The sequence below is a fragment of the Felis catus genome, chromosome B4, assembly GCF_018350175.1.
Source record: "Felis catus isolate Fca126 chromosome B4, F.catus_Fca126_mat1.0, whole genome shotgun sequence".
Taxonomy (NCBI): domain Eukaryota; kingdom Metazoa; phylum Chordata; class Mammalia; order Carnivora; family Felidae; genus Felis; species Felis catus.
The window spans coordinates 71,404,024-71,427,500 of record NC_058374.1 but is presented as its reverse complement, the minus strand read 5'-3'; the positions used below and the strand labels follow the sequence as shown (position 1 = coordinate 71,427,500).

Here is a 23,477-nt window from a genome sequence, read left to right as displayed (position 1 = left end):
TATAACAAGATTTGTCCAATGGATGTTATACAAATTAACAAGTTTAGAGAAATGAAGAAATACTGATACCTGGGAAATAGAGACTTGAGAAAAATTACAATGTGTATTAATTTCAATAAAATCAGATATGCCTAGTATTTGAAGAGCTAAATAAGAACAGAAGCTTTTCATTTCCTTTCAACAATCTCTTCTAAAATTAATGGATCAACAAATAATATGGCATACAATCTTTCTCCTCTTCTTCACCTCACACACATAGCAATTGCCTGCCATCCTGAGCCCCCACTGCTTCTTGATGTCTGTGAGGTTCTGTTCAATAGTGTTTCCTATGCAGTCAATGCTTGCTTATCTTTTGAAATAAAGCTCCACTATCACCTTTTTCTCTTCCCCTTCCTTCTAAAGAAGTTGAGTTTTTCTGTTCCGTAAATCATAGTACCTTTTCTTCTGGTTAACCTGGGCACCTCATAAACTTTTGTTAATTACATAAATTAATAGCATTCCCTTAAATAAAAATTGGGGTCATTAGTCAATAAGAAAGGGACTGGCCTGAATATAAAACCTTATTGTTTTCACTGAATGTGTGTTCCCCTTATTGCGTTGCTTCTTCTTTTCTTTTAAAGAGTTTTTAAACCAGGGGTGCCTGGGTGGTTCAGTCAGTTAAGCGTCCGACTTCAGTCTAGGTCATGATCTCTCCATTTCCAAGTTGTGCCCTGCATCGGGCTCTGTGCTGACAGCTTAGAGCCTGAGCCTGTTTCAGATTCTGTGTCTCCCTCTCTCTCTCTGCCCCTTCCCCACTCACACTCTGTCTCTCTCAAAAAGAAACATTAAAAAAAATTGTTTTTAAGTTTTTAAACCATAAAGGTAAAAAAAAAAGTTCATCATTAAAATATGAAAAGCATTAAAAATTGGAGGAAAAATATCATCTGACATTCCATCACTCAGAACAAGTGCTACAATTTCCTTCTCATATATTTTCTATACATATTTGCTAAATAAAGCGATTAAGATGCATGGAGAAAATATGGCCGAAGATTACAGAGATGATAGCTAGATAGATCATGGTTTATAAAAGTAAATTTTAAAAATTTTTACAAATTAGAGAACTGATCATTGGTACATCCCAATAAATCTATTACACAAAAATACAGTAAGGAGCTATACTAATAAGATCTCTTGACTTAAAGAAGCAGGAGATACTTGAAGAGTCAAATAGTATCATTCTGACATATATCACGGTAAAGTGAACGGTAAAGGCTGATCACAGAGATAAAAATGCAGATAATTTATAATGCCCAGCATAGATGATATTAAAATAATGCTCTAAAATAAGTGTGAGGTCATTCCATAATTCTCTTGTTTCTCTCTCCTTCACTAAGCAAGACACACCCTAGTTTTGTCTCAAAATCCCTGATGATTTCAGGATCAAGGAATATTATTCACTACTAGCCAACGCACTGACAAACTCTAGGAGAGGAACTGTAACAAGGGTATGTCCAGAAGCTTCAGGATAGAATGGGTAGACTTTGGGGTCAGAGCCAATCATGGTTCCACTGATTCAACCAATTTGTGCTATGAATAGTGAAAGGCATGGTGAGAGACACCTAATGATAAAAGAGGACAACTGTAATGTCATGCAGAAAATGTTACTTTTTTTTTTTTTTTTTTTTTTTTTTTAGTATAGTACGGAGCAAGGAAGGCTTCATTGTGGATAGAACATCAGAATTGAAATTTAATGGATGAGTTCTTTCAGCAAAGGCAGGAGGAGTAGTGGGAATTACATGTAGAAGAAACCATATATGCAAGAATAATGAGGCAAGAGAGACCATGATGCAATCAAGAAGCTCAAAAGACTCTGGAACTGAAGCCCAAACTAAGGGTTTAATTGATGGACGGGATCAGACTGATAAGGGACAAAGCTGGAAATACAGACAGGAACCAGATCCTGAAGGGGGAAAGGGTTTATGTGTAATCCTGAATGTAAAGGGGGGCTTTCAATGATCCCAGGCTTGTTTGTCAGATGTGCAGTTTGCATTTTGTTACAACTAAGCCGACACAGCATGGAGACTTGATTGATAGAGCCACAGGAGATGAAATTGGACCAGTTAGGACGCTATTGTGCAGAGTCAGGTGAAAGACAAGGCCCTGACTATGGAACCAGCTGCTGAAAGGGGGAGGTGGAGATACAGTCAAAGTTATTAAAAGATAAGAACTGACAACATTTTGTCATTCGTAAGATGAGGGTAGGAAGAAAAAGGATGGAGTTAAGAGAAACTCCTGTATTTCTGCTTCAGCAAGTGAGTGGGTGTTGGCTCCACTCACCAAACTAGCAAGAACCTGAAAAGGAGCTGATTTAAAGCAGTAGTACATTTAGCTTCGGAAAAGTTGAGATTTATGTGCCTGTGGAACACCAAAGACACGTCCAGCAAGTAGCTGAGTATTCTAGTCTGTACCAGGGTTCAGGGGAAGATGCAAGGAACCTTAGCTTCGAGGTGAAGCTTGCAGTTTGTAGTTATAAAAGTGGGTGAAATTCCACAAAGAGAATAAAAAGAAACTGAAGTCAGAATCCCAAGAACACCGACCTCAAAGGAATGGGAAGAGGAAAAAGGAAAAAATCACACTGTTTAAAGAGAGGGCAGCTCCAGAGAGAGGAGAAAAACTGAGGAGACTATTATCATGAAATATAACAAGAAAGTCAAGAAAATGGAATAGAATAAGAAACTCAACAAAAAGGAAATGATTGATAGTATGAAATGGTTAAGTGAAGTGAAAAATTAAGAATTGAAATATATCCGTTAAATTTAACATTTAGATCACTGTTGACCTGAGCCAGAATATTCAGTGAGTTGAGTAGAGGCAAATATTAGAGTGCATGGCTATTTTTGTATATGACTTGATTTTTCTCTTTTTTTGAAAAGTTTTTTAATGTTTATTTATTTTTGAGACACAGAGAGACAGAGCATGAACAGGGGAGGGGCAGAGAGAGAGCGAGGCACAGAATCTAGAAGCAGGCTCCAGGCTCTGAGCTGTCAGCAAAGAGCCCAACGCAGGGCTCGAACCCATAGACCGTGAGACCATGACCTGAGCCAAAGTAGAATGCTTAACTGACTGAGCCACCCAGGCACCTTGACTTGCTTTTTCTCTTTAACTCTAAGCTGCTTGACTGCAGAGACACTAACTCAAGCATACTAGTTGCTCAGTAAACATTATTTAATCAGTGACTAAATAAAGGAGACTATTAATTAGAAAAATGAAGAATATAAAGAATAAGACGAATGTAGCTAGACTTGAAAATTATAGGGACAGCATGGTGTCACAGAATAAAACTGGAATGGGAACGTGTAGATCTCGTTTTTAGTTCACATGACACCAAAAATAACAAGTGACATGAATCAAGTTAAAAATATATAGTTTTCAGGCACCTGGGTGGCTCAGCCATTTGAGCATCAGACTTCGGCTCAGGTCATGATCTTAGAGTTCATGAGTTCGAGCCCCACCATCAAGCTCACTGCTGTCAGCCCGTCAGCACAGAGCCAGCTTCAGATTCTCTGTCCCGTCTGCCCCTCCCCTGCTTGCATTCCCCCCAAAGTAAATATATATATTATATATATACATATATGTGTGTGTGTGTATGTGTGTATATATATATATATATATATATATATATATATATATATATTATATATATATATTTGGACTTTCTTTAATTTTTATATTTAGAGAGAGCAGGAACAGGAGAGAGGGACATAGGGAGAGATAATCTCAAGAAGGTTCCTCACTCAGCGTGGAACTGACACAAGACTCAATCCCAAGACTCTGGGATCATAACCTGAGTCTAAATAAAGAGTCATATAGATGCTCAACCGACTGAGCCACCCAGATGCCCCAATATTTTCACTTTAGATTCTTTACCAGTAAATTAGAAAGGCAGAGTTGATCAGGAATGATGGAGGCTTTAATTTTTTTAACTTTATTTATTTTGAGAGAGAGAAAGAGAAAGAAAGCACACACACACACAAAAGCACGGGAGCAGTAGAAGCAGAGGGAGAGAGAGAATCCCAAGCAGGCTCTGCTATCAGTGTGGAGCCCAACATGGGGCTGGAACTGACACACTGTGGGATCATGACCTGAGTCGAAACCAAGAGCTGGACACTTAAACAACTGAGTCACCCAGGCACCCCAGGAATGACAGAGGCTTTAATTCATCCCCACCTCTGATTGACTGGTCATAGCTGTCTGGGACACTGTGTTGTGGAGAAGTCTGAGGTTCTGTATTTACTCAAGAGAATAGAGGATTTTAATGAATCGGCAAAGTCTGCTGTGTGTGCAGAAGGAGAAGTGGGTAACACAGCGGGTAACACATATGCTACACATTTGCCAACCCTGAAACAGTTTATGTATACAGCTCTTTAAGGCAAGAAAATATGTGATTTATGGTCTTTTCCTAGAATTCACTCAGAATGTTTTTATTTTTTTATATTTATTTATTTTTGAGAGACAGAGAGAGACAGAATACAAGAGGTAGAGGGGCAGAGAGAGACTAAGACACAGAATCCAAAGCAGGCTCCAGGCTCTGAGCTGTCAGCGAAGGGACCAACCCAGGGCTCAAACCCACAAACCATGAGATCAAGACCCGAGCTCAAGTTGGACGCCTGACCGACTGAGCTACCCAGGCGCCCCCAGAATAAAGTTTTCAAAAGAAATTTCTACAGTGAACTGAAGACTAGATACACATTTATCCATGGCTAGTTTCAAATTCTTACTTATAAAAATTAAACTAGCATGTCTAGAATATAGTATCCCATGTAGGAAATCTGGGAGTAGTAGCATTTTTACAGGAAATAAAATTGTTGATTGCATAAGTACACAGAATAACATGTTCCCCACCTCTACCTCTTACACTGCTACTAACACTTAGGCAGTGACTTTTCAACATCCATGATGCTCAATGAATATAACCTTATTAATCTCAGAAGCCTGCTGTGATGGGGGTTAGTGCTAAGTACAATTAGCCTCATGGACTAGATGAGGAAAACAAAGCACAGAGAGAATAAATTACTTTTCAGAGGCTACAGAACAAAAAAGAAGAGAATGTGGGAATGGTCTCTTTGGTCAAGCAGATGCAAGGCCACCACCCCAGAGCTGTACAGAGGAAGTTTCCCTTGAGGTCTGGGTTCGGTACCCCTGAGTTTGGGTAGTAGTAATGGGTGAATGCTAAAACTCATCCATTACTATGCTAAAATACAGTTCTAAATGCAGAGGTGAGCCACTTAATTTTAGTTTGTATTTTGCCACAAAGCAGTATAATTTCATATCATATCATATCATAGTTCAACATATCACTGAAAGAAGGTTTAGTCTATGTTAAACTGTGGAGAAGACTTTATATATTTTACTACAAAGCATCAGAATGAAAAATAAACAGACAACCAAAGTTATAAATCCAAATAAACAAATATCAAAAGGGACTATTTGACCCCTAGAAGCCAAGTCACACACTTAGTGGTTCTTTGTCATGTTATTAAATCGACCCAGGGTAGGACATGGGCAACTTCTGGAAGCCCTACACTACAACAATTGCATTCTGCTTCTCCAAAACATGAGGAGAAAATGTTTCATAGATAGCCATCTGTCTCCAAAGGAAACAAGACTGGCAGATGTCCAAAGAGTTTCCGAATTTCTTGTATTTTTGAATTATAAACATTTATAATCTCTTTTATTTCTTGAACTTTATTAATTTTTTTGTAGCTGTTAAGCATCTGAGCTCTGAATCATGCAAACCCAGGTTCAAATCCTCACCCTACAGTTTATCAGCCAGCCCTGGGGAATAGGGAAAAGCTTACTGAATTTTTCTTGCCTGACCCCTAATAAATACTCAATAAATGTCCATTGTTGTATTGTTGCTGTTTTATTATATCAGCATTAACTTTATTGACAGGTAGCCAAGTAATCATTCATCCTGATTGTCATCTGAAGGAAGAGCCCTTAGATTATGAATTCAATGTTAGTAAAATAGCATAAAAAGGAAAGAGACATTTAAGAATAACAAGTACTATATAAACTCTGTTTGACATAGGAAAGTCTACATTTCTATGAACAAGACTAAGCAGTCTCAAAAACCGAGACGATAAATATTCAGTGTACACTACAATTAGAATTTATCTTTTATTCCACATGAAAAATACTCAGTATATATTCATTTCTCAATTATTAATATGGTGTCAATTATCCAGATTATATAACCTATAGGAGAAATTTTCCATGCTTCAAGCGTGTATTCCCAGACATATAACTGCTATTCAAAGTAATGATAATATATAATTGCCATTCAAAGGAGAACAACTGGCACAGAGAAGGTATAATGGAAAGAAAACTGGCATTCAATTGAAAGAAATCTTAGGCTCTGTCACTTATAGTCATGTTTGACCTCAGACAAGTTACTCTTTGAAACCCTCTTTGAAACCTGTGTCTCCTTTATTACATTTAAAATGGAGACAGTACCAATCACAGGGCCTTTGTGGGTCTTAAATGAATTAATAAGTCAGGTAATGAAGTAATGCCTAGCAAAAGGCATGGGCTTAATAAATATTTGTAACAGAACAACAACCAAAATGCTAAGTGCTACTTAATTAAAAACATTTAAATAATATAATTGCGATTGAATTGATTGTGCTCAAAATAATAAAGAAAATAATAATAAAGGAAGAAAATGAGAGAGGGAGGGAATGTAAAGGTATGATTCAAGTGACTGTATTTTGCTGTCACAGGTAATACACTAAGTAATGATTCTGCTTTATAGCAACACTACTTATACCTGGCTCCAAATAAGCTTTCCAAAGCAGCTTCCATGTAGTAGCATCTATAGAAATGGTAGTGAAGAGTGTTTATTTACACTCTGGCAACTCCACATCTCACTTAACCATGGCTCCTTTCTCTTGTCTTGATTCTTTCTCTTGTGCCCTCCAAGAGAAGTGCCAATGTCTTACTAGACATTCTTAACTAGAATTTACATAGTAAAGGTTTAGTTCTGGAGTTTGGTGGGTCACAATGAACTCATGATAATGGACACTACATTGTTCTCTTCAACCAGGATGTGTGAGTTAGTGGGAAAAAAAAAAAAAAGAAGAAGAAACAAACTTAAATTACCTGTTGTCTTCTAAATGCTTAAAGGGAAAATCCAGTAAACACCAGATAAAAACTTAAGGATGAGATATTATGGCTGCTCAGGAGGAGGGAAAAATGGTTGTATTGATTCAACCATATGACTTTCTTACAAATCATACAAAGTCTAACATCTGTCACCCCGTTGCTGAGTTGATTCCTGTAGCAGGTGCTGGGATCCATCCACACGCCAAGTGACAGGACGCTAGAGTTGGCTGCATCCGTAAAGACCCCAATCCCAGAAAAAAGACAAAATCTGCCCCAAAAATGGCTGAAAATTAAAAAGGAATGTAAAGAACAAAAAAAAATCATAGAGAAGAAATTTGAGGCAACGTTAATGAAAGACAAACCTGACTTCCACCAGCAACAAAAGAAAGGTGAGGAGGACACAGGTAAATAGAAAGACACTACAAGGAACAACTATAATCTACTAAACTCAATGGTTATAAAAGGAACCTGCAAAGACATCGCTCAAAGGTGAGCAGGGCACTCTGTGGAGCCCCTTCCTCCTCAGAGGAGTGCCACCAATCAATGTCCCTCCACATGTACTTCCAATATCGGTAATGAAGCAACTTCACATTTTTCGGAGAAAACGTGTTGTCCACAAGTTATAGGAAAAAATCTCCTCACAAGGAAAAGATAATAGGGTTGTGCTGAGGAAAGTGTATTACAAGAGGAACACGATCTCACAAAGTAGTATTATTAAAGGAAGTGATCACAAAAACGTTTCTGTCCTCAACTCATTACAGAAACAGAAATGTTCCTCTAATCCAAAATAGCTGTGATGCCACCCAAAAGATACAATGAACTTGAGAGAAGAAAAGCAGAATAGCACTGTGTGGACTGTTTCTGCAAAGCTTTTGTTTCCACCTCATAATGGGGCCGGGAGGATGGGGCAGAAGGGCAGGAGGATGATGGGAGAAATTCGAGAAGAGAGCAAGGAGAAAGACAAACAGAGAGAGAAACAGGGATAGAGAGACAAAGAGACAGAAAGCCAGAGAGAGACATTCAGAGAGATGAAGAGAAGCAAAAAGAACCGCTGAAAGATGGACCGGCACACGGAGGGAAAAAGGCCGGCAAGAAATCACCTAATTCACTTCTCTGCATTCGGGCCGCTCCAGACCTAAATTGGGCAGACAGAAGAAAATATATCTTTTTAGATCTATAGATAAATTTTGAGAGTTTTGTGAATAAACTATTCTAGATAGCCAATCCCTTATCTGGGAAATGTTCCTTATGGCAAATATAAATCCTACATGCTTTGCTGTGTTTTCTTCTCAATATTAATGGAGGATGGTCTGAGTCTATCCTCTAGGAAATCATTTTTCTTTCTTATATCTCCCCTCAGGCATTTTCTTCTCTTGGCTGAAAAATCGTTTCTTTACCTGTTTTTCATGCTCCTAATTTTCTAAACTTTTAATTACCTTTATTGGTTTCCTGAACGTCTTCTGCAAATCCCCCTGAGCCCACCTCAGGGTGATCTAATAACAAGAGCCACAATGAACGTGTATAGATCATCTTATGCTTGTAGGAAGTTCAGCAGTGACACAGGCCTTATTTGCTTCGAACATCACAATCTCCCCGTAATACAGACACTGTGGTTACCCCTGTTGTAGTGCAGTGGCGGGGAGACGGAAAGAGATTAAACATGTTGGAGATTGCTAGACGACAGAGAAAGAACAGACAGGTGGACATCACCAGTTCAGAGGCAGCCAGTCCCTGCTTGGTGAAGGGAGAAGACAGGAGGGACGTGAGGCAGGAACAGAAAATGAAAGCCAGACTCAGAGGGTGCTTGTGCGCCGTGACAAAAAAATTTTAAATTGTGTCCATTGGGCAATGGATGCTTTAAGCAATCAAGTAGAGAATCAGGTTTGTTTTAACGGGTGACTACTCTGGCCAGAGTATGTAGTGCGATCTGGAGTGGGTGGGAGAGGTTTAAGTTCAAGACTATGTGAGCATATTGGGAGTTCCTTCGAAGGGACCAGGCAAGAGGTGATGAGTTCCAAACTAACACAGAAGCTCTAGAAATGGAAGATTTGGGTCCACATTCAAGGGCCATGAAAGAACAGAGGAAGGGGAGTCTGTGAGAGAGATGGAAAGGAAGAAGCTAGGAGTGGATGGAAGAGTGGCACCCACAGCAAACAGCACCAAACCCTCAAGAGCACACGGGCAAGCACTGGGCTCCAAAGAGGCTCCAGAATCAGTGCCTGGTAGGTCACAGCAGATGATCCTAACGAAGCTGCTGTTACTTAGCAGTGCAAGCAGGAGACAAATAGCAGTGCACTGAGAAGTAAATGTTCAGAGATAAAAACTACTCTAGAAGTTTTATGATGGTGGTGAAGAATGGGATAAACTCGAAGGAAACTGAAGAGGTAGGAGAGTTTTGCTTTGGATGAGGTTATCCACAGAAGAGACGAAGCAGAATATGATCAAAGTATCATCAAGTGTTACACTTTTATGGGTGAAAACACATCGCCATTTGGCAATGAGTGAGACATAACTAAAAATAGAGTGAATGTGGCATTAAATATTCCTGTGATATGAAGTCTCTAAACATTAATATGTGCAGTATCTAAGACACAATTAGAATATTTAAATGGAATTTGTTGACCTCTGCATGCATAGATGTGCATATACATTCCAAACTCTCTACTAGCACAACCCACGGAAAAGAAAATAATCAGCACTCCCAAGGGAAAGAATAAATCCCAATTCTAACAATACCGGTCACTATGTGTCATTGTCTCACATATCAATAGGCAATAGAAGACTAGTGATTCCTATATGGCATGTTTATGGGGCATGAAATAACCCATAGTTTTTGTTTTAAGCTTCAGCACTGCTTTCAGAACACCACATATTATAAAAATACCTGGCACTGTGTTTGGTTCACTGTAGAGGATAAATGAATTCAATTAAACTTTGTCACCATCTCTAGAGTCCTGATATGCCTGATTCCTTCACCTAAGAAGAATCATTCAAATTTTAACAAACACCCATGAAAACTTCTTTAGGCTGCTTCTGATGTTCTGCAATCTGTAACTAGTGTTCCCATTAATACAGTATGAAGTCATCGTTCTTAATGTCCCCACTGCTAACATGGCTTGCACAGTTACCAATTTCCTATGGCTTTTAGGCCCAGTTAACCTTTTTGCTAATATCCAGTTTGTCTTGATGGACTTTTTCCATATACATAAAGTCTTCTTCCATATGCATATGGCAAAATAATCATTGTTTCTTTCTCATTCTCTTTTTCAGCAATAACGTTTGATGCTGGAATTCTAACTTCGAGATTTCAGAACTGTGTTTTATGAAGTTCTAAGCTACGACTCTTCCCAACTCACCTTCCCATCCAGCCTTTAGCTAGCATATGTCTAATTTTATCAGGTTCACCATATTTTATCTGGAAGCAGGGTTGTTCTGCTAATGAAAACTAAACAAAAACACTGTTTTAAAGTTTTAGACATCCTATTTTGTCACTGTTTTTGTTTGTTTGGTTGGTTTTTGTTAACCTAACTAACAGCAAAATAATGAAACAACCACATACCCAAGTACTTACAGCATCCTTAAGGAAAAACATTCACTCCGTGACTTTGCCACTTCTACTCTGGATGAAAAAAGTATAGTGCTAATACTAATCTCTTCAACCAAGTCCACTGGGAACTATAATTCCATTTGGGGCATGACAAGCAAAATTTTACTGGGATCTGCATAGGACAATGGTAAAAACAGATTATTAATCATCAGCCAGAAATATATTTAAGTATTTTGTGCTTAAAGGGTTTTAAAAAAATAAAAGAAACACACTGATCCCGAGAGAAGACTGATTTTGTAAGAGAATAATTGGCTGCCGCTCTACTTAAGGTCTCTTTTCCTCTTAGAAAAGTGGAAGTCCCTTTAGGTTGATTTTTTGCTGTTGTTTTAAGGCCCGAGAAAGGCCTTGCCAGTAACTAAATAGTAACAGCAGACTTCTGAACAGATGGACTAGAACCAGATGTCAAAAGCAAATTGACACATCATGAGACCGTTCCCTCCCCTCAACAGTAGCAAGGTATCCCTTACGATGATGGGCTGGCCCTTTGCCAGCCATGCCTGAGGCAGAAGGTGTCTGGGATAGTTTGAAATCAAGGCATGCCACAGGGAATGACCATGAAGAAACAAGAAAAGAAGGCTTGTCTATTCCACCACTGCTTTAAAAGTAATATCTCTCAGATGCATGCTCAATATTCTTTGAAGGAATTGAATAAGATCCATTCCTTCCAAAAATTTGAAGACAGAACAAGAGCTAACCAGAGACACTCCTTCATCAACAAACTGAGCTGGCTGCTTCTCATGAAACTCAGAGAGTGATGACTGTATAGGATCTGGCCTCCAGCCTTCAAGACTCAAAAATCTGATTTTGACAGCATTCTGAGGAGGAATCCATCCCTTGGGGGTGGACTCACAGTAGATTGATGTAAAACACAGGATGCTAATGGCCATATTTAAAAAGAGAAATATAAACAACACAAGGACCAAAGTCCTCATATTTGTTGACTAGAGTATTCTTCCCCAACAGGCACACACCTCCGGGAATCCAAATTATGATCAGAAACTTATATGGTTAGCATAGACTCAGAAAAAGATGTATTAGCTAGATGATTTCAATTCTCTCATGATAGCAGACAAAAATGCCTGCTGCCTCTATCTTCAAAGGAGAGTTGATCTCAGCAATGACAAGTGGTATCACTGATACTCTTTCTCCTGGGCAGTGCTCAGCCACAACATGCCAACGTTCACTTCCATGATTGTAAGTCCTCTGAGAAGCTCAGGGACATCGTCTATGTTGTTCATCACTGTATCCCATGTTTGGCACCTGGTAGGTATTCAATATATATCTGTTGGCTGAATGAACTCAACTCATCTTTTTCTATGTTTTTCAAGGCTGACCAATGCATATTCTATTTTCAAATGCATGAATATTCAATCAGGTTATTATAGAACCTGCTGGCCCAGGGGCCATTTTATACCAAAACTGACTTTACCCATCTCTGCTCTAATATATTAACATGAAATCTCAGGAGGGACATCTTATGTTCCTTATTTCAAAATTCATTATGGATGCACATTTGAACTGTCCTCAACCACCAGCAACAATCCTTTTGATCTATTCCAGATTATTTTATTTCTAGTTGGTATAATTCCAATTTAGCCATGGTGAGGATCTAGAAGCAATCTTTGGGTCATGGAAATTAATACCTAAGCTGAAAGTAAGTCACAGCTGTGAACTGGGACTTTTCTTCTCTCTTTCTTCATGTCCAAGGTTTTTTCTGCTCAACTTTCTTTTAAATCTAAAGGCCCACTTTCATTTCTCTTTTCCACTCCTGTAGGGATGTACTCACTGTCCAACCTCCATTCCATTCTACTTGTATGAAGCAATTTAGATTTCTCCTTTCACTTTCCAACTCACCTCCACATAGTCTCAACATATTTCTACCCACAAACCACCTACCCCCTCACTGAAAACAATCTTTAACATGAACTTCATGTCAGATAACTTCCCAATCCTCGACATCGAATGAATTTGCTCATTTTTCTCAATGTTATTGCAAAGGAATTGTATGTTTTGAAGATTTCACACACACAAAGCCAAAAAAGGTAAGAATGTTAAACCAAATAAAGCAAATAAAACTGTTAATGCTTCAGGATCATATTCTCATTGAAATGCTTCCGCAAAATTTGTTGTATATGGGACACATCTGTATATAACACACACACATGCTCTTTTCTTTATACTACCAATCACATTGAAGAGGTAGAAAGAACAAGCTGTAGTAACAGAGTGAATCCCTTAATGCCAGAACAATGTATTTTTTGCCTTGACCCCAGCCTCCACAAAAAAGTTGGTCAGCATGGCAATATTGTAACTAATTAATTAACGGGCTTGTAAGATCACAAGACTGATGTAAAAAATGCAGTGGTATCTAGACATAAAACAACATCACATACTTTCAAACAAACAATACTTATCAGTTTCTTATCAATTAGGCAAAAAGTCTAACAGAGTCCCTAGCACACAGTAGGAACTTCTAAACTTTTAACTCCTTTTCTCCCTTTTCTCTTTAGTTGAGACATATGCACTTACACACAGGTGCATGTTATTTCCCTAATTTGCTCTGTTTGTTAATTGATAATGAGTGAATTTTGAGAAAGATAGACATGGACACCCACGAATTATATTTTCTTAGTAGTAATGGAACTCTTGATGTGTCTTCATAACAGGAATGGGAGAACTTAAGTATCGAACACGAAAGAAAAAATTAAAATGGATGTTCCTATCGATTGACTTATGCTCTTTTATCAACCATCTGGACTTGCTCCTGTGCTAGAAATGTCAAAGGTAATTTTTTAATACTTTTCACTAATGCATTTCCTTCATCACTCCTTCTAGGGCTTTCTATATATTCAGCAAGCCAGCCAAAATAAAAATTTAGGAACCATTACTATTAATAAATGCAGGCCCCTGGGTAAACTGTCAAAACATTTCCAAAGGTCCAGATTATAACCTTCAATCCACTCTACTTACTTCTGTCCAATTACAAAATGCATGCCATTCTAACTGAAGCATACATTTTTAAAGTCTGACATTGACATGCATCACACAGAGATCAGAACTGGACAGAGGCTTATGACTTACTATGATTTATATTCTGTCATTGAAGCTAATGCACAGTGAATGGTTCAAAATCCTCTTCCCTTTCTCCAGCCCTTTAAATGGAATCAAGCATAGGCACAATATTAATTTTAAAGTTAACTTACTCTAATTGAATGGCAATGCTTTATTATAGTCATGTATCAAACAAGGACCATAATATATCATAAGTGACACAGCTAAAGCAGATCCTTTTATGCTTTACTTTTCATTCTCCTTGACTTTTTATCCACAAGCTTTTTAAATACCACTGTTAGTATTTTAATATACTCTGTTCGGAAATTAACATTACTGAATCGTCCCTGTACTACCAACAGCATTTCTAAATCATGCACAGTGATATGCAAACCAGTTAATATTTTTTCAGGCAGTGCTATTATTATATCACAGAAGCCCATAGCTAGAGGAATCTTAAGTGGTCATCCAGGCTATATGCCTGCCTTCTTTCAAGAAGAATCAATTTTCTCACATGTGTTCCACCTTTTTGTCCCTCAGATGGTTCTGTCTCAAGATAAAGTAATGAGTGACATTTCTCCTTTACTGTTATTGAGGTTAAAAAAAAAACATAACATAAGCTCTCCCCACTTAATGTATTTTTCGGTGTATGGTACATTATTGTTAACTGGAAGCACGTTGTATGGCAGATCTCTTTTTCTTCTTGCACAACTGAAACTTTGTACCTACTGAAAACCAGCTCCCATTTTCCCCTACCCCAGCCTCTGGCAATCAATCAGTATTCTATTTTCTGCTTCTTTGGGTTTGATTATTTATCTCATATCATTGGAATCATACAGTATTTATCCCTCTGTAGCTAGCTTATTTCACTTAGCATAATACGCTCAAGGCCCATCCAATTTGTGCATATGGCATGGTTTCCTTTTTATTAAAGCTGAATAATATGCCACTGTATGCATATACCACATTTTCTTTATCCAATTCATCCACCAATGGCCATTTCTTTTACTTCAACATCTTGGGTATTGTGGATAATACTGCAACAAATGTGAGAGTACAAATAATCTCTCTGAAATCCTGAATCCAATTTTTTCAGATACATATCCAGAAGTGGGACTGCTGGATCATACGGTAATTCCATTTTTAATTTTTTGAGAAACCTCCGTATTGTTTTCTACAGTGGCTGCACCATTTTACATTCCCATCAACAGTGCACAAGGATTCCAATTTTTTTCTCTCATCCTGATGAACACTTAATGATTTTTTGTTTTTTGATAATGTCCATCCTAACTGGTGTGAGGTGATATCTCACTGTGACTTTATAGTATGGTACTGGCATAAAGCAGATACACAGACAAATGGAACAGAACAGAGAACCCAGAAATAAATCCACATATACAGTCAACTGATCTTCAACAAGGGTACCAAGAATACACAAGAGGAAAAGGGTAGCAGTCTCTTCAACAAATGGTGTTAGGAAAATTGAATATCCACATACAGGAAATAAAGGAAAGAAGGGAAAGAGATAAAGAAAAAAAAAAGAAAGGAAGAAAGAGAGAATGAAATGAAACTGGACCCTTATTTGCACTATACACAAACATCAACTCAAAATGGATTAACTCTTAAACGCAAGACCTAAAACTGTAAAATTCCCATGAGAAAACATAGGGGGAAAATCTTCATAACATTGGTTTTGGCAATGATTTCTTGAATATGACATTTAAAAGCACAAGTAAAAATGGACAACGGAAACTACACCAAACTAAAAACGTTGCTGCACAACAAAGTAACTAGTCAATATGAGAGGGCAACTGACAGAATGGGAAAAAATATTCACAAACCACATAGTTCATAAGGGGTTAGAATTCAAGATATACAAGGAACTCTTACACTTCAATAGCAAAAAAAAAAAAATTATAATGCTATAGTGGTAATCATTTTTCAGTATGTTAAGTGTATCAAATCAATACACTGTATGCCTTAAAATTACACAATGTTACATACCTATTACATCTGAATAAAACTTGGGGGAAATGGCAAGGGCCCTTAACATACCTTTCTCCAAAGAAGATATACAAATAACCAACAGGTATAATCATCAGAGAAATGGCGTTTCTTAAAAAGATCACACTCAATGATAAAAGGTGATTCTCAGTGACATGGCTGATTTATAACTTCCCAGAAACAAGAAACAGGAACCTCCCCTGGTTGGGTTGGAAATCAAAAATTATTTGTTAACATCTGTTGGATTTTCACTGTGAACATTAGAATTGGCCTAAAACAAAACTCTGAGATTTATGCTGACACCCTCCATCCTCTTTGAGAAGTATCCTGGATTCTGTGATTCTTATTTGTATTAATTGTGAGAATTGAATGACATAATATATGTCAAAATACATAAAAACATTTTATAGATTTAAAAGCACTATACAATTATGGTATTAATTTTGAAAATGGGATTGAAGAAAGTGATAGTAATTAGAAATAGCAAAGTGAAAAAAGAAAAAAGTCCTTGGTTTTATACTATAGGGAGCTGGGGATATATAATTTAACTTGAAAAATCTGAGAAATTCTGTTGTGTCATTATTTCTTCAGAAAAAAAAAATTCAACGTAGCCTAATCTACCTGCAAGCCTCACCTAAGTGACTGCTAATCAGATAGATGCTCGGGAACAAGAGCTGGCAATCTGCAGCTCCCTCATTCTTGTAGATCCAGAATTTAGTCACACTCATCTTGAACTTTCACCTGTCTCCCTCTCCCTGAAACCCTTACCCTCCCTTCTCACCCCCATCTCAGTCTAATCTCTCACTGTCCTTCAGATTGCCACCTAAATGTCACTGTTTCAAGGGGACTTTCCTGCCTCAAACCCCACTCCTATTTCATCGGCAGTGTCACACTCCTGTGTGGGGGGCAAGAGGTGATGCTATTTCAATGCCCCTCGCCGTTCCCCAGATAATGATAAAGTAATGGTATTGACACAAGCCGGCATTTGAGCACATCACCCTCCACCTCCTGGGCAAGTTGCTCTCATCATCCATCACCCGGGAAAACCCCTAGTTCTAGGTTTCAAGTCCTGCTTGGTACCTGGTCCATGGTGCTGAGCTCAGCTGCTCACCGGTATGCTCTGAGACAGCAACATCTTGACAGAAGGTGACAATGAGAAATATACTTTTAGAAATCCTATGACTTTATCAACATGTGAAGAATCTAGAATGTAATAAATGCCTACACAAAGCAGAGCATTTAATCCCACGCACTAGTACGAGAATGCCTTATTTCTATACTTAGCTCTGCGTTAGGTTATTATAAAGAGAAGTAGCTGACACATATCAGATTCTTCACTGTGATCAGCATACCTGTGAATCATACTAATTCATGTTCCAAGATGAGGAATCTGAGCTGAGTATCTCCCCCCATCACCTGGTACTGCTATACTTTTTTTCCCTTGTCAGTTCTACAAATGTCATGGCTTGGAATTAATCTTCTCAGACCCCATCTATGTCACTAGAAAATGTGGGTGTAGTATTTGCAGGGTACTGCTAACACATCCAAATAGGTAGTTACAACACAGTATGAATACAATCTGATGACTGGACTAATATTTATCAGAATTTTTTCCAGGCTAACAGAGAGAGAGAGAGAGAGAGAGAGAGAGAGAGAGAGAACTAGAAACATGGAATTTTCAGTTGTTTCTGTCTTTACACTTCAGCTTCTCTTGAGTAAATAAAACATCTAGACTGCTGTCCTTTCCAAAGCTTTGAATTTTGGAAAGAATGCAAAGTTGATTGTATTCTGCCCTCTATTGTGCCAGCTGACTCTGCAACGCTGAGAACAGAAATGTTTCCCCTTCTGACCTTAATATCAATCAGTGGATATTGTCAAACTTGACATTTTATTGTCCCTTCCTTAATGGCATGCTGTAAATAGAAACATTATTGTTATAAATTGTTCTCTGAAGTTTGACATTGTACAAATTACACTGTGTACTCTATTTTATTAAATGGTAAAACTCAGCAGGCTTTCTATCAGGAGGCCAAACTACAGTACTTTGTTCTCGTAAGAAATGAGTGCTATGTTGGCAGGCTAAGCAAAAGGTCTCATCATAACCATTCTGTCAACAAATAACTCATAAAATCTTTTCTTAGGATACACATTAAAGCATTTATCCTGATCTTTAATATATCTTAACACGGAGAGGTAATCCACTACATCTCAGCATTGGCTGATGCCTTTGCTCAGGAAAGAACCAACACATGAACACAGCACCAATTAGGACATAAACAAAACAGCAACGGAACGGAAATCAAGAGGGGTCAGTGTTTTCCCATCCTTAAAAAACATTTAAGTCAATTACAAATATCTGAGTGTTTGAATAAATACTGTTTAAAGTACCAGGACAGATACACAAATACAAAGTATGATAAGGTTATCTCCGTGGAGCTTATAGTCTAGTTGGGAATGTACTGGATAAACACGCGAAACAGTAAGAAAAGAAGAGAGTACATGATAAGTGACTGCTAATCAGATAGACGCTGGAGAATAAGAGCTGGCAATCTGCAGCTCCCTCATAAATAATTACAAATTATCTGTAGGAAATTTATTAAGACACAGCCACACTCCTTTGCTTCAGTATCATCCAGGACTGTTTCTGTGTTGCAAAGGCAGAATTTAGCGGTTGCAATGGAGACCTTACGGCCCACCAAAGTCTGAAATATTTACTATCTTTATTGAAAAGCTTTGCCAACCCCCACTTTAGAAAGCTAAAGAAGAGACTACCATGCACTGAACTGATAAAGAAGGGTTCAAAGAATGGGTAAAAACAGCAAAGGAAGGAAATGAGGGAAGAGCACTCTAAGCTGAGAGGACCATCTGAGCAAAAGTGCAGAGGTGGGAATCTCGGGGAGGGGTAGGTAATACATAGGCCAACTTGGCTTAAGATGGTGGGAGCAATGGTTTGGAGAAGAGGTGACCACATAGAAATGGTAGTTTTGATTTGGGCACACAATGAAACATCACCTAAATGCCAAGTGAAGAAATAAAGACTTTCTCTTCACAGTCAACAGAAGAGAGCTCGCATTGCGATGGTTATTATTTTGTTTGTTTTGCTTTGTTTTTAGCAAATAAGTAAAACAATGAAAGATACAGCTTCAAAAATATTACCACTTTTTATTTTCATAAAGCAGTCATTCTATGGCATCTAACTAGATCAGTTTACTGCAGAGCAAAGAAAATAGCCAAAGAGTTTTTTATAGATCTCTACAAATTCATTCTCCCTTTCCATTCATTTCAGAGAAAATTTAACATCGTTATTTATAGTTTCTTAACACAGCACACACTTGTGTCCCTTCACACCTGTGCTCCACATTTTCTTCATGTTTAATACTTGAAGAATCAAAGTCCTGAGCAGCAACAGAGATAAAGAATGGTCTTTGACCCTGTCCTTTTTGATTTACAGGGTATATAGTGCTGTCATTTTGATTTGCCCAAAGGTTAAAGCTTAAAGATAGTACAGAAAGTACAGTCCTCCAAAGAGATAAATACACTAGGGCCAGCTCCCAGGCAAATGGTATTTGATATTTTTGCTCCTGGCTGTTGGCCATTTTAGTCCAGTGCTGGAGGCTACAGCTCAGCCTAGGAGAGGCTTGGCAAGTCTGTCCAGGTATCCAGCAACCTGAGTGGCTCACCCCAGCTGCAAACCATCTGTATCCACCATACTTCTCTAAAGAATACAGCTACATTCTGAGGCAGAATTATAGGTTCATGGTAGCTGTAATCCCAGAACTACCAAGGATCCAACTAAGAGCCACCCCAAATTCTGCAGGTTACCCTGGAACTACACACTCACCCTTCAGGACCAGATTGGATTTCCCAGGACCACTCAAAAGTTAAATGGAGATCTCAGTTCTCATTCAAACCAGTCTCGTGCTCTGGAGGTTGAAATGAAACTAGATTTAACTCGACGAACCTGGTTTCATAGAGAACTTTTAGGCTGGGCAGGTTTGGGAGGCATATGTTGCGATAGAAAAATCATAGGCTCTGCCATCGGAAGGTCTGAGTTTAATTTTGCTAGTGGAGTTCCCTTGAGCCAATCACTTAATTTCCCTGAACGTAGTTTTTTCTTACCTGTAAAATGACATAATCATAAACTCACAGCATTATTGGGGAAGTCAAATAGAAAACATATGTGACACCATATTGCAAACTTCAAGCTACTCTACAAATATTTGTCTTTATTACCACTTCAAGTTTCATGCGGCAGTTCCTAAAGTGTCGTCTGGGTGCCCTGAAGGTACTGAGACCCTTTTAGTTCTGCAACAACTATTTTTAAAACAAAAATCACCTGATATTTGACTTTTCACTCTAATTAACTCAAGTGTACAAGGGAGTTTTCTTTCAGAGGCTAAGTGATGTATGATGACATCATCACTGTATCAGCTGGCAGCATGGTGTGTTTGTGCTCATTCATGTTTTCCTGACTTTTCGGAAGTAAATCTGCAGGGTCCTCAATAATTGTTAAGAGTGTAAAGGGATCCTGGGGGCACCTAAGTGGCTCAGTTGGTTAAGTGTCTGACTCTTGGTTTCAGCTCAGGTTGTGATGTCACAGTTTCGTGGGTTGGAGCCCTGCATACAGTACTGCCCTGGCAGCGTGGAGCCTGCTTGGGATTCTCTTCTCTCTCTCTCTCTCTCTCTCTCTCTCTCTCTCTCTCTCTCTCTCTCTCTGCGCCCCTCCCCCACCTGCTCTGTCTCTCTCAAAATAAATAAATAAACTTGAAAACAAAAAAAGACTGTAAGGGGTCCTGATATCAAACCATTTGAGAACTACTGTTTTATGCCGTAAGTGTAGATCTCCTTAAATGAAATTTATAAGCAAATAAAGCACACATTATTTGCTCCTTTGGTAAGTATATGTATACATTAAAGAAGCAGAGAGAAGTATCTTTAAATGGTATACACTTGGGAGCTTATCTTTTAATGTGATACAGTTGTGAGTTTAAAAATAATACAAATGGAAAAGAAAAACATTCAACTTCTGTTATATCAACTAAAGTGCTAATTGAGTACTTAGGTTTAGCATATTGTTCTAAGGTACACATAAGAAGTGTCCAACACATTTCTTGCTCAAAAAAACCTTGAAACAATTAGTGAACACAAAAGTATTTTATAGAGAAATATGTTGATTGAAATTCTCACTGAGCTATTTTTTGTAAAATTACTAATATAATTGGACATTAATTTGAGATTAAATGTTCTGTGTGGCACAGACAACAAGTAAAAAGAACTAGGATAGGAATACATCTATGTCAGCAATTATTTATAATGAATAGTAATTTAATAAAAATGAGATAAAAGTTGTTGGTGTTGGGAAACAAGATTCAGGAGCTGACCCTGGTTGATGTAATAATAATCCATAAATATCGTTTGGCCTCATATATTATGTTCATGCATTGTAGTGCATAAAGTGAGAACTATTTTTAAAAATTGGGCTTCACTGTTTTGTTTGGTATCGTGACAACTCACTAAAATCTCAAATAATACAGTACAAATGCTTACAAATGGCCCTCAGCCATCTGAATCTCTGATCTACCCCCAGACAGATTTTTGTTTGGGACATGAGCCAGGAGCAGAGAAAGTCCAGCAGGTCTGGATCTGAATGGGATCTGAGTGTAAAGCCAGCCTGGAGAATGAACCTAGCTCTGGAGTGGAACACAGGACCAAAGTATGATGTCGGCAGGATTCAAAAGCTAGCAGTAATATCCAGGACTCCCAAGCCAAAGCATTTTAAACATTCAATATCTTACTGAAATAAAAGCTGTGGCAGAGAATAGCTCCATTTTCCATTGTTAGCGTTCCAGGTCATGCTTTGTTAAAACTGATAGTTGGGAATAAATTGTTCTTATATGACTTATAGTAGAAAACCTTGGTAAAGGTGAAAAACTTATGTAACTTAAAACTCCATACTACAGAACAACTTGAGAAATCATTTTAGGATCCACAGAAAAACCTGGAATAAAGGCTCTTTTAGTAAATTTAGTCCTGACAAAGACTGGATCAAGAAAAAGACAGGCTAGAACTAGGGCAAGGTGTAATGGCTTTTGGAAAATTTTGATATCTCTCTCTCTCTCTCTCTCTCTCTGTCTCTTTCTCTCTTACTTTCTCTCCCTCTGTGTCTCTCCAGAATTCCTCTGTGCCTCCAGAGGAATTTAAAATTTTAAAAAGAGCTCTACTTTATTTCTTCTCTTTCTCCTCTCTGGAGAAGATAGCCATAAGAAGGGGACAGACAGGACAGTATTTTTATACATTTTATAATTATTATATTCAAGAATAGCTAGGCATGGGAATAAAGATCATTTCTCCCAAGAAGAAGGAAATGATATAATTTCAAAGTAATACAGATTTAATGAGGGAATATACAAAGGCTAAGATTTTCTACTAGCAAGTATCTTTCATAGGCAAGAAAGCATAATTTTGCTTTCCCCTAAATGTATTTTTCTCAGGCTATTTTCTGCATTACTGAGAATGGACTCCTGAGCCCTGTAGGAGAGAGCTGAAGGTAATCTACTCCTGAATGTATAGTCACAACAAGCTATCCAATGATAACTTGGTAACACTGACCCAGGCAAAGTGGGTATAGCAGAGCCCCAGAACCACTAGCCAGCCACCTTGAAATGATAATTACTTTCTGAGATTGATTGATTGATTGATTTTTTTTTTTTTTTTTTTTTTTTTTTTACGTTAGAGAGAGAGTGCAAGCAGGGGAGGGAGCAGAGGGAAAGAAGGAGAGAACCTCTTCTCGGGGCTCAATCCCATGATCCTGGGATCATGACCTGAGCCAAAATCAAAAATCAGATTCTCAACCAACTGAGCCACCCAGGTGCCCCTTTATGAGTTTTATTTATAAGTCCAAATGAATACAGATGATGCTTTACTGGCCAACTATATTTCTTAAATCTGTGGTTTCAACATAAATATACCCTGGACCATTTACTAATTCAACCAAAACAACATTTAGTGAGCATTTATTATATGTTAAGCAGTTTCCTAGGTACGAAATGGATAAATGAGACAAAGTCCATGACAAATTCGTTTTCAGCTAATTATGGAAAATAAAACAAGTACAACAGTAGCAACCCAAAAAACTATAAAATGAGAGCTTTCCTTACATTTAAAATAAAACTGTAGTAAGGCAGCCTTATGAATAGCAAAACATGATATATGCCTAATTTGAACAAAATAGAATCAAAATCATTTTCTTCGTTGATTACATTTAATGAACACTTACTCCATGTCAAAATGATGCCATTTAATCCTCACAGCATCCTAGCTGAATGTAATTTTCAGGAATTCTGCTAATACTAGATGGTACAAAGGTCTCAGAGAAGTTCTCCCATATACAGTTTCCTTACTGGATTTAAGATGAACTTTCACCCTGCATAGGGAGTACTGGTTTAAATGTCTGATGAAACCTATAGTGTGGAGTGCTCCTTTACACAGGAAGAAACAGCACGAGAATATATTCAGCACACAATCCAACATGGTCATTGTTATGCCGCTGTAAACATATGATGTCAATGCATAAATTAGGCTTAGCACGGGGGTCTGAAATCCAGTAAGGAGCACTGAAAAGGACAGGTCTTGGGAATTCAGGCTGCCTCACCAGGTAGAAAAGGTGAAG

General features: G+C 38.0%; 1 protein-coding gene and 1 long non-coding RNA gene across 7 annotated transcripts in view; one reads left to right on the top strand and one right to left on the bottom strand.

Annotated features, from left to right (window-relative positions):
* The window catches only part of TMEM117 (transmembrane protein 117), a 499,445-nt gene that overhangs the window by 275,140 nt on the left and 200,828 nt on the right, over positions 1 to 23,477 (bottom strand). Inside the window, exon 1 of one of the 6 annotated variants that reach the window (XM_023256970.2) lies at positions 6,812 to 6,982. The exons of the other annotated variants lie outside the window; for them this stretch is intronic. Coding sequence (XP_023112738.1) covers positions 6,812 to 6,846 — 35 coding nt within the window. The 5' untranslated portion in view covers positions 6,847 to 6,982. Of the gene's footprint in view, positions 1 to 6,811; positions 6,983 to 23,477 lie in introns of those variants that run through there. 6 annotated transcript variants of the gene reach the window in all.
* On the top strand, positions 7,084 to 13,540 carry LOC123386580. Its single transcript, XR_006600668.1, has 3 exons — positions 7,084 to 7,635; positions 10,417 to 12,016; positions 13,420 to 13,540. It is a non-coding gene; the product is annotated as an uncharacterized LOC123386580 (long non-coding RNA).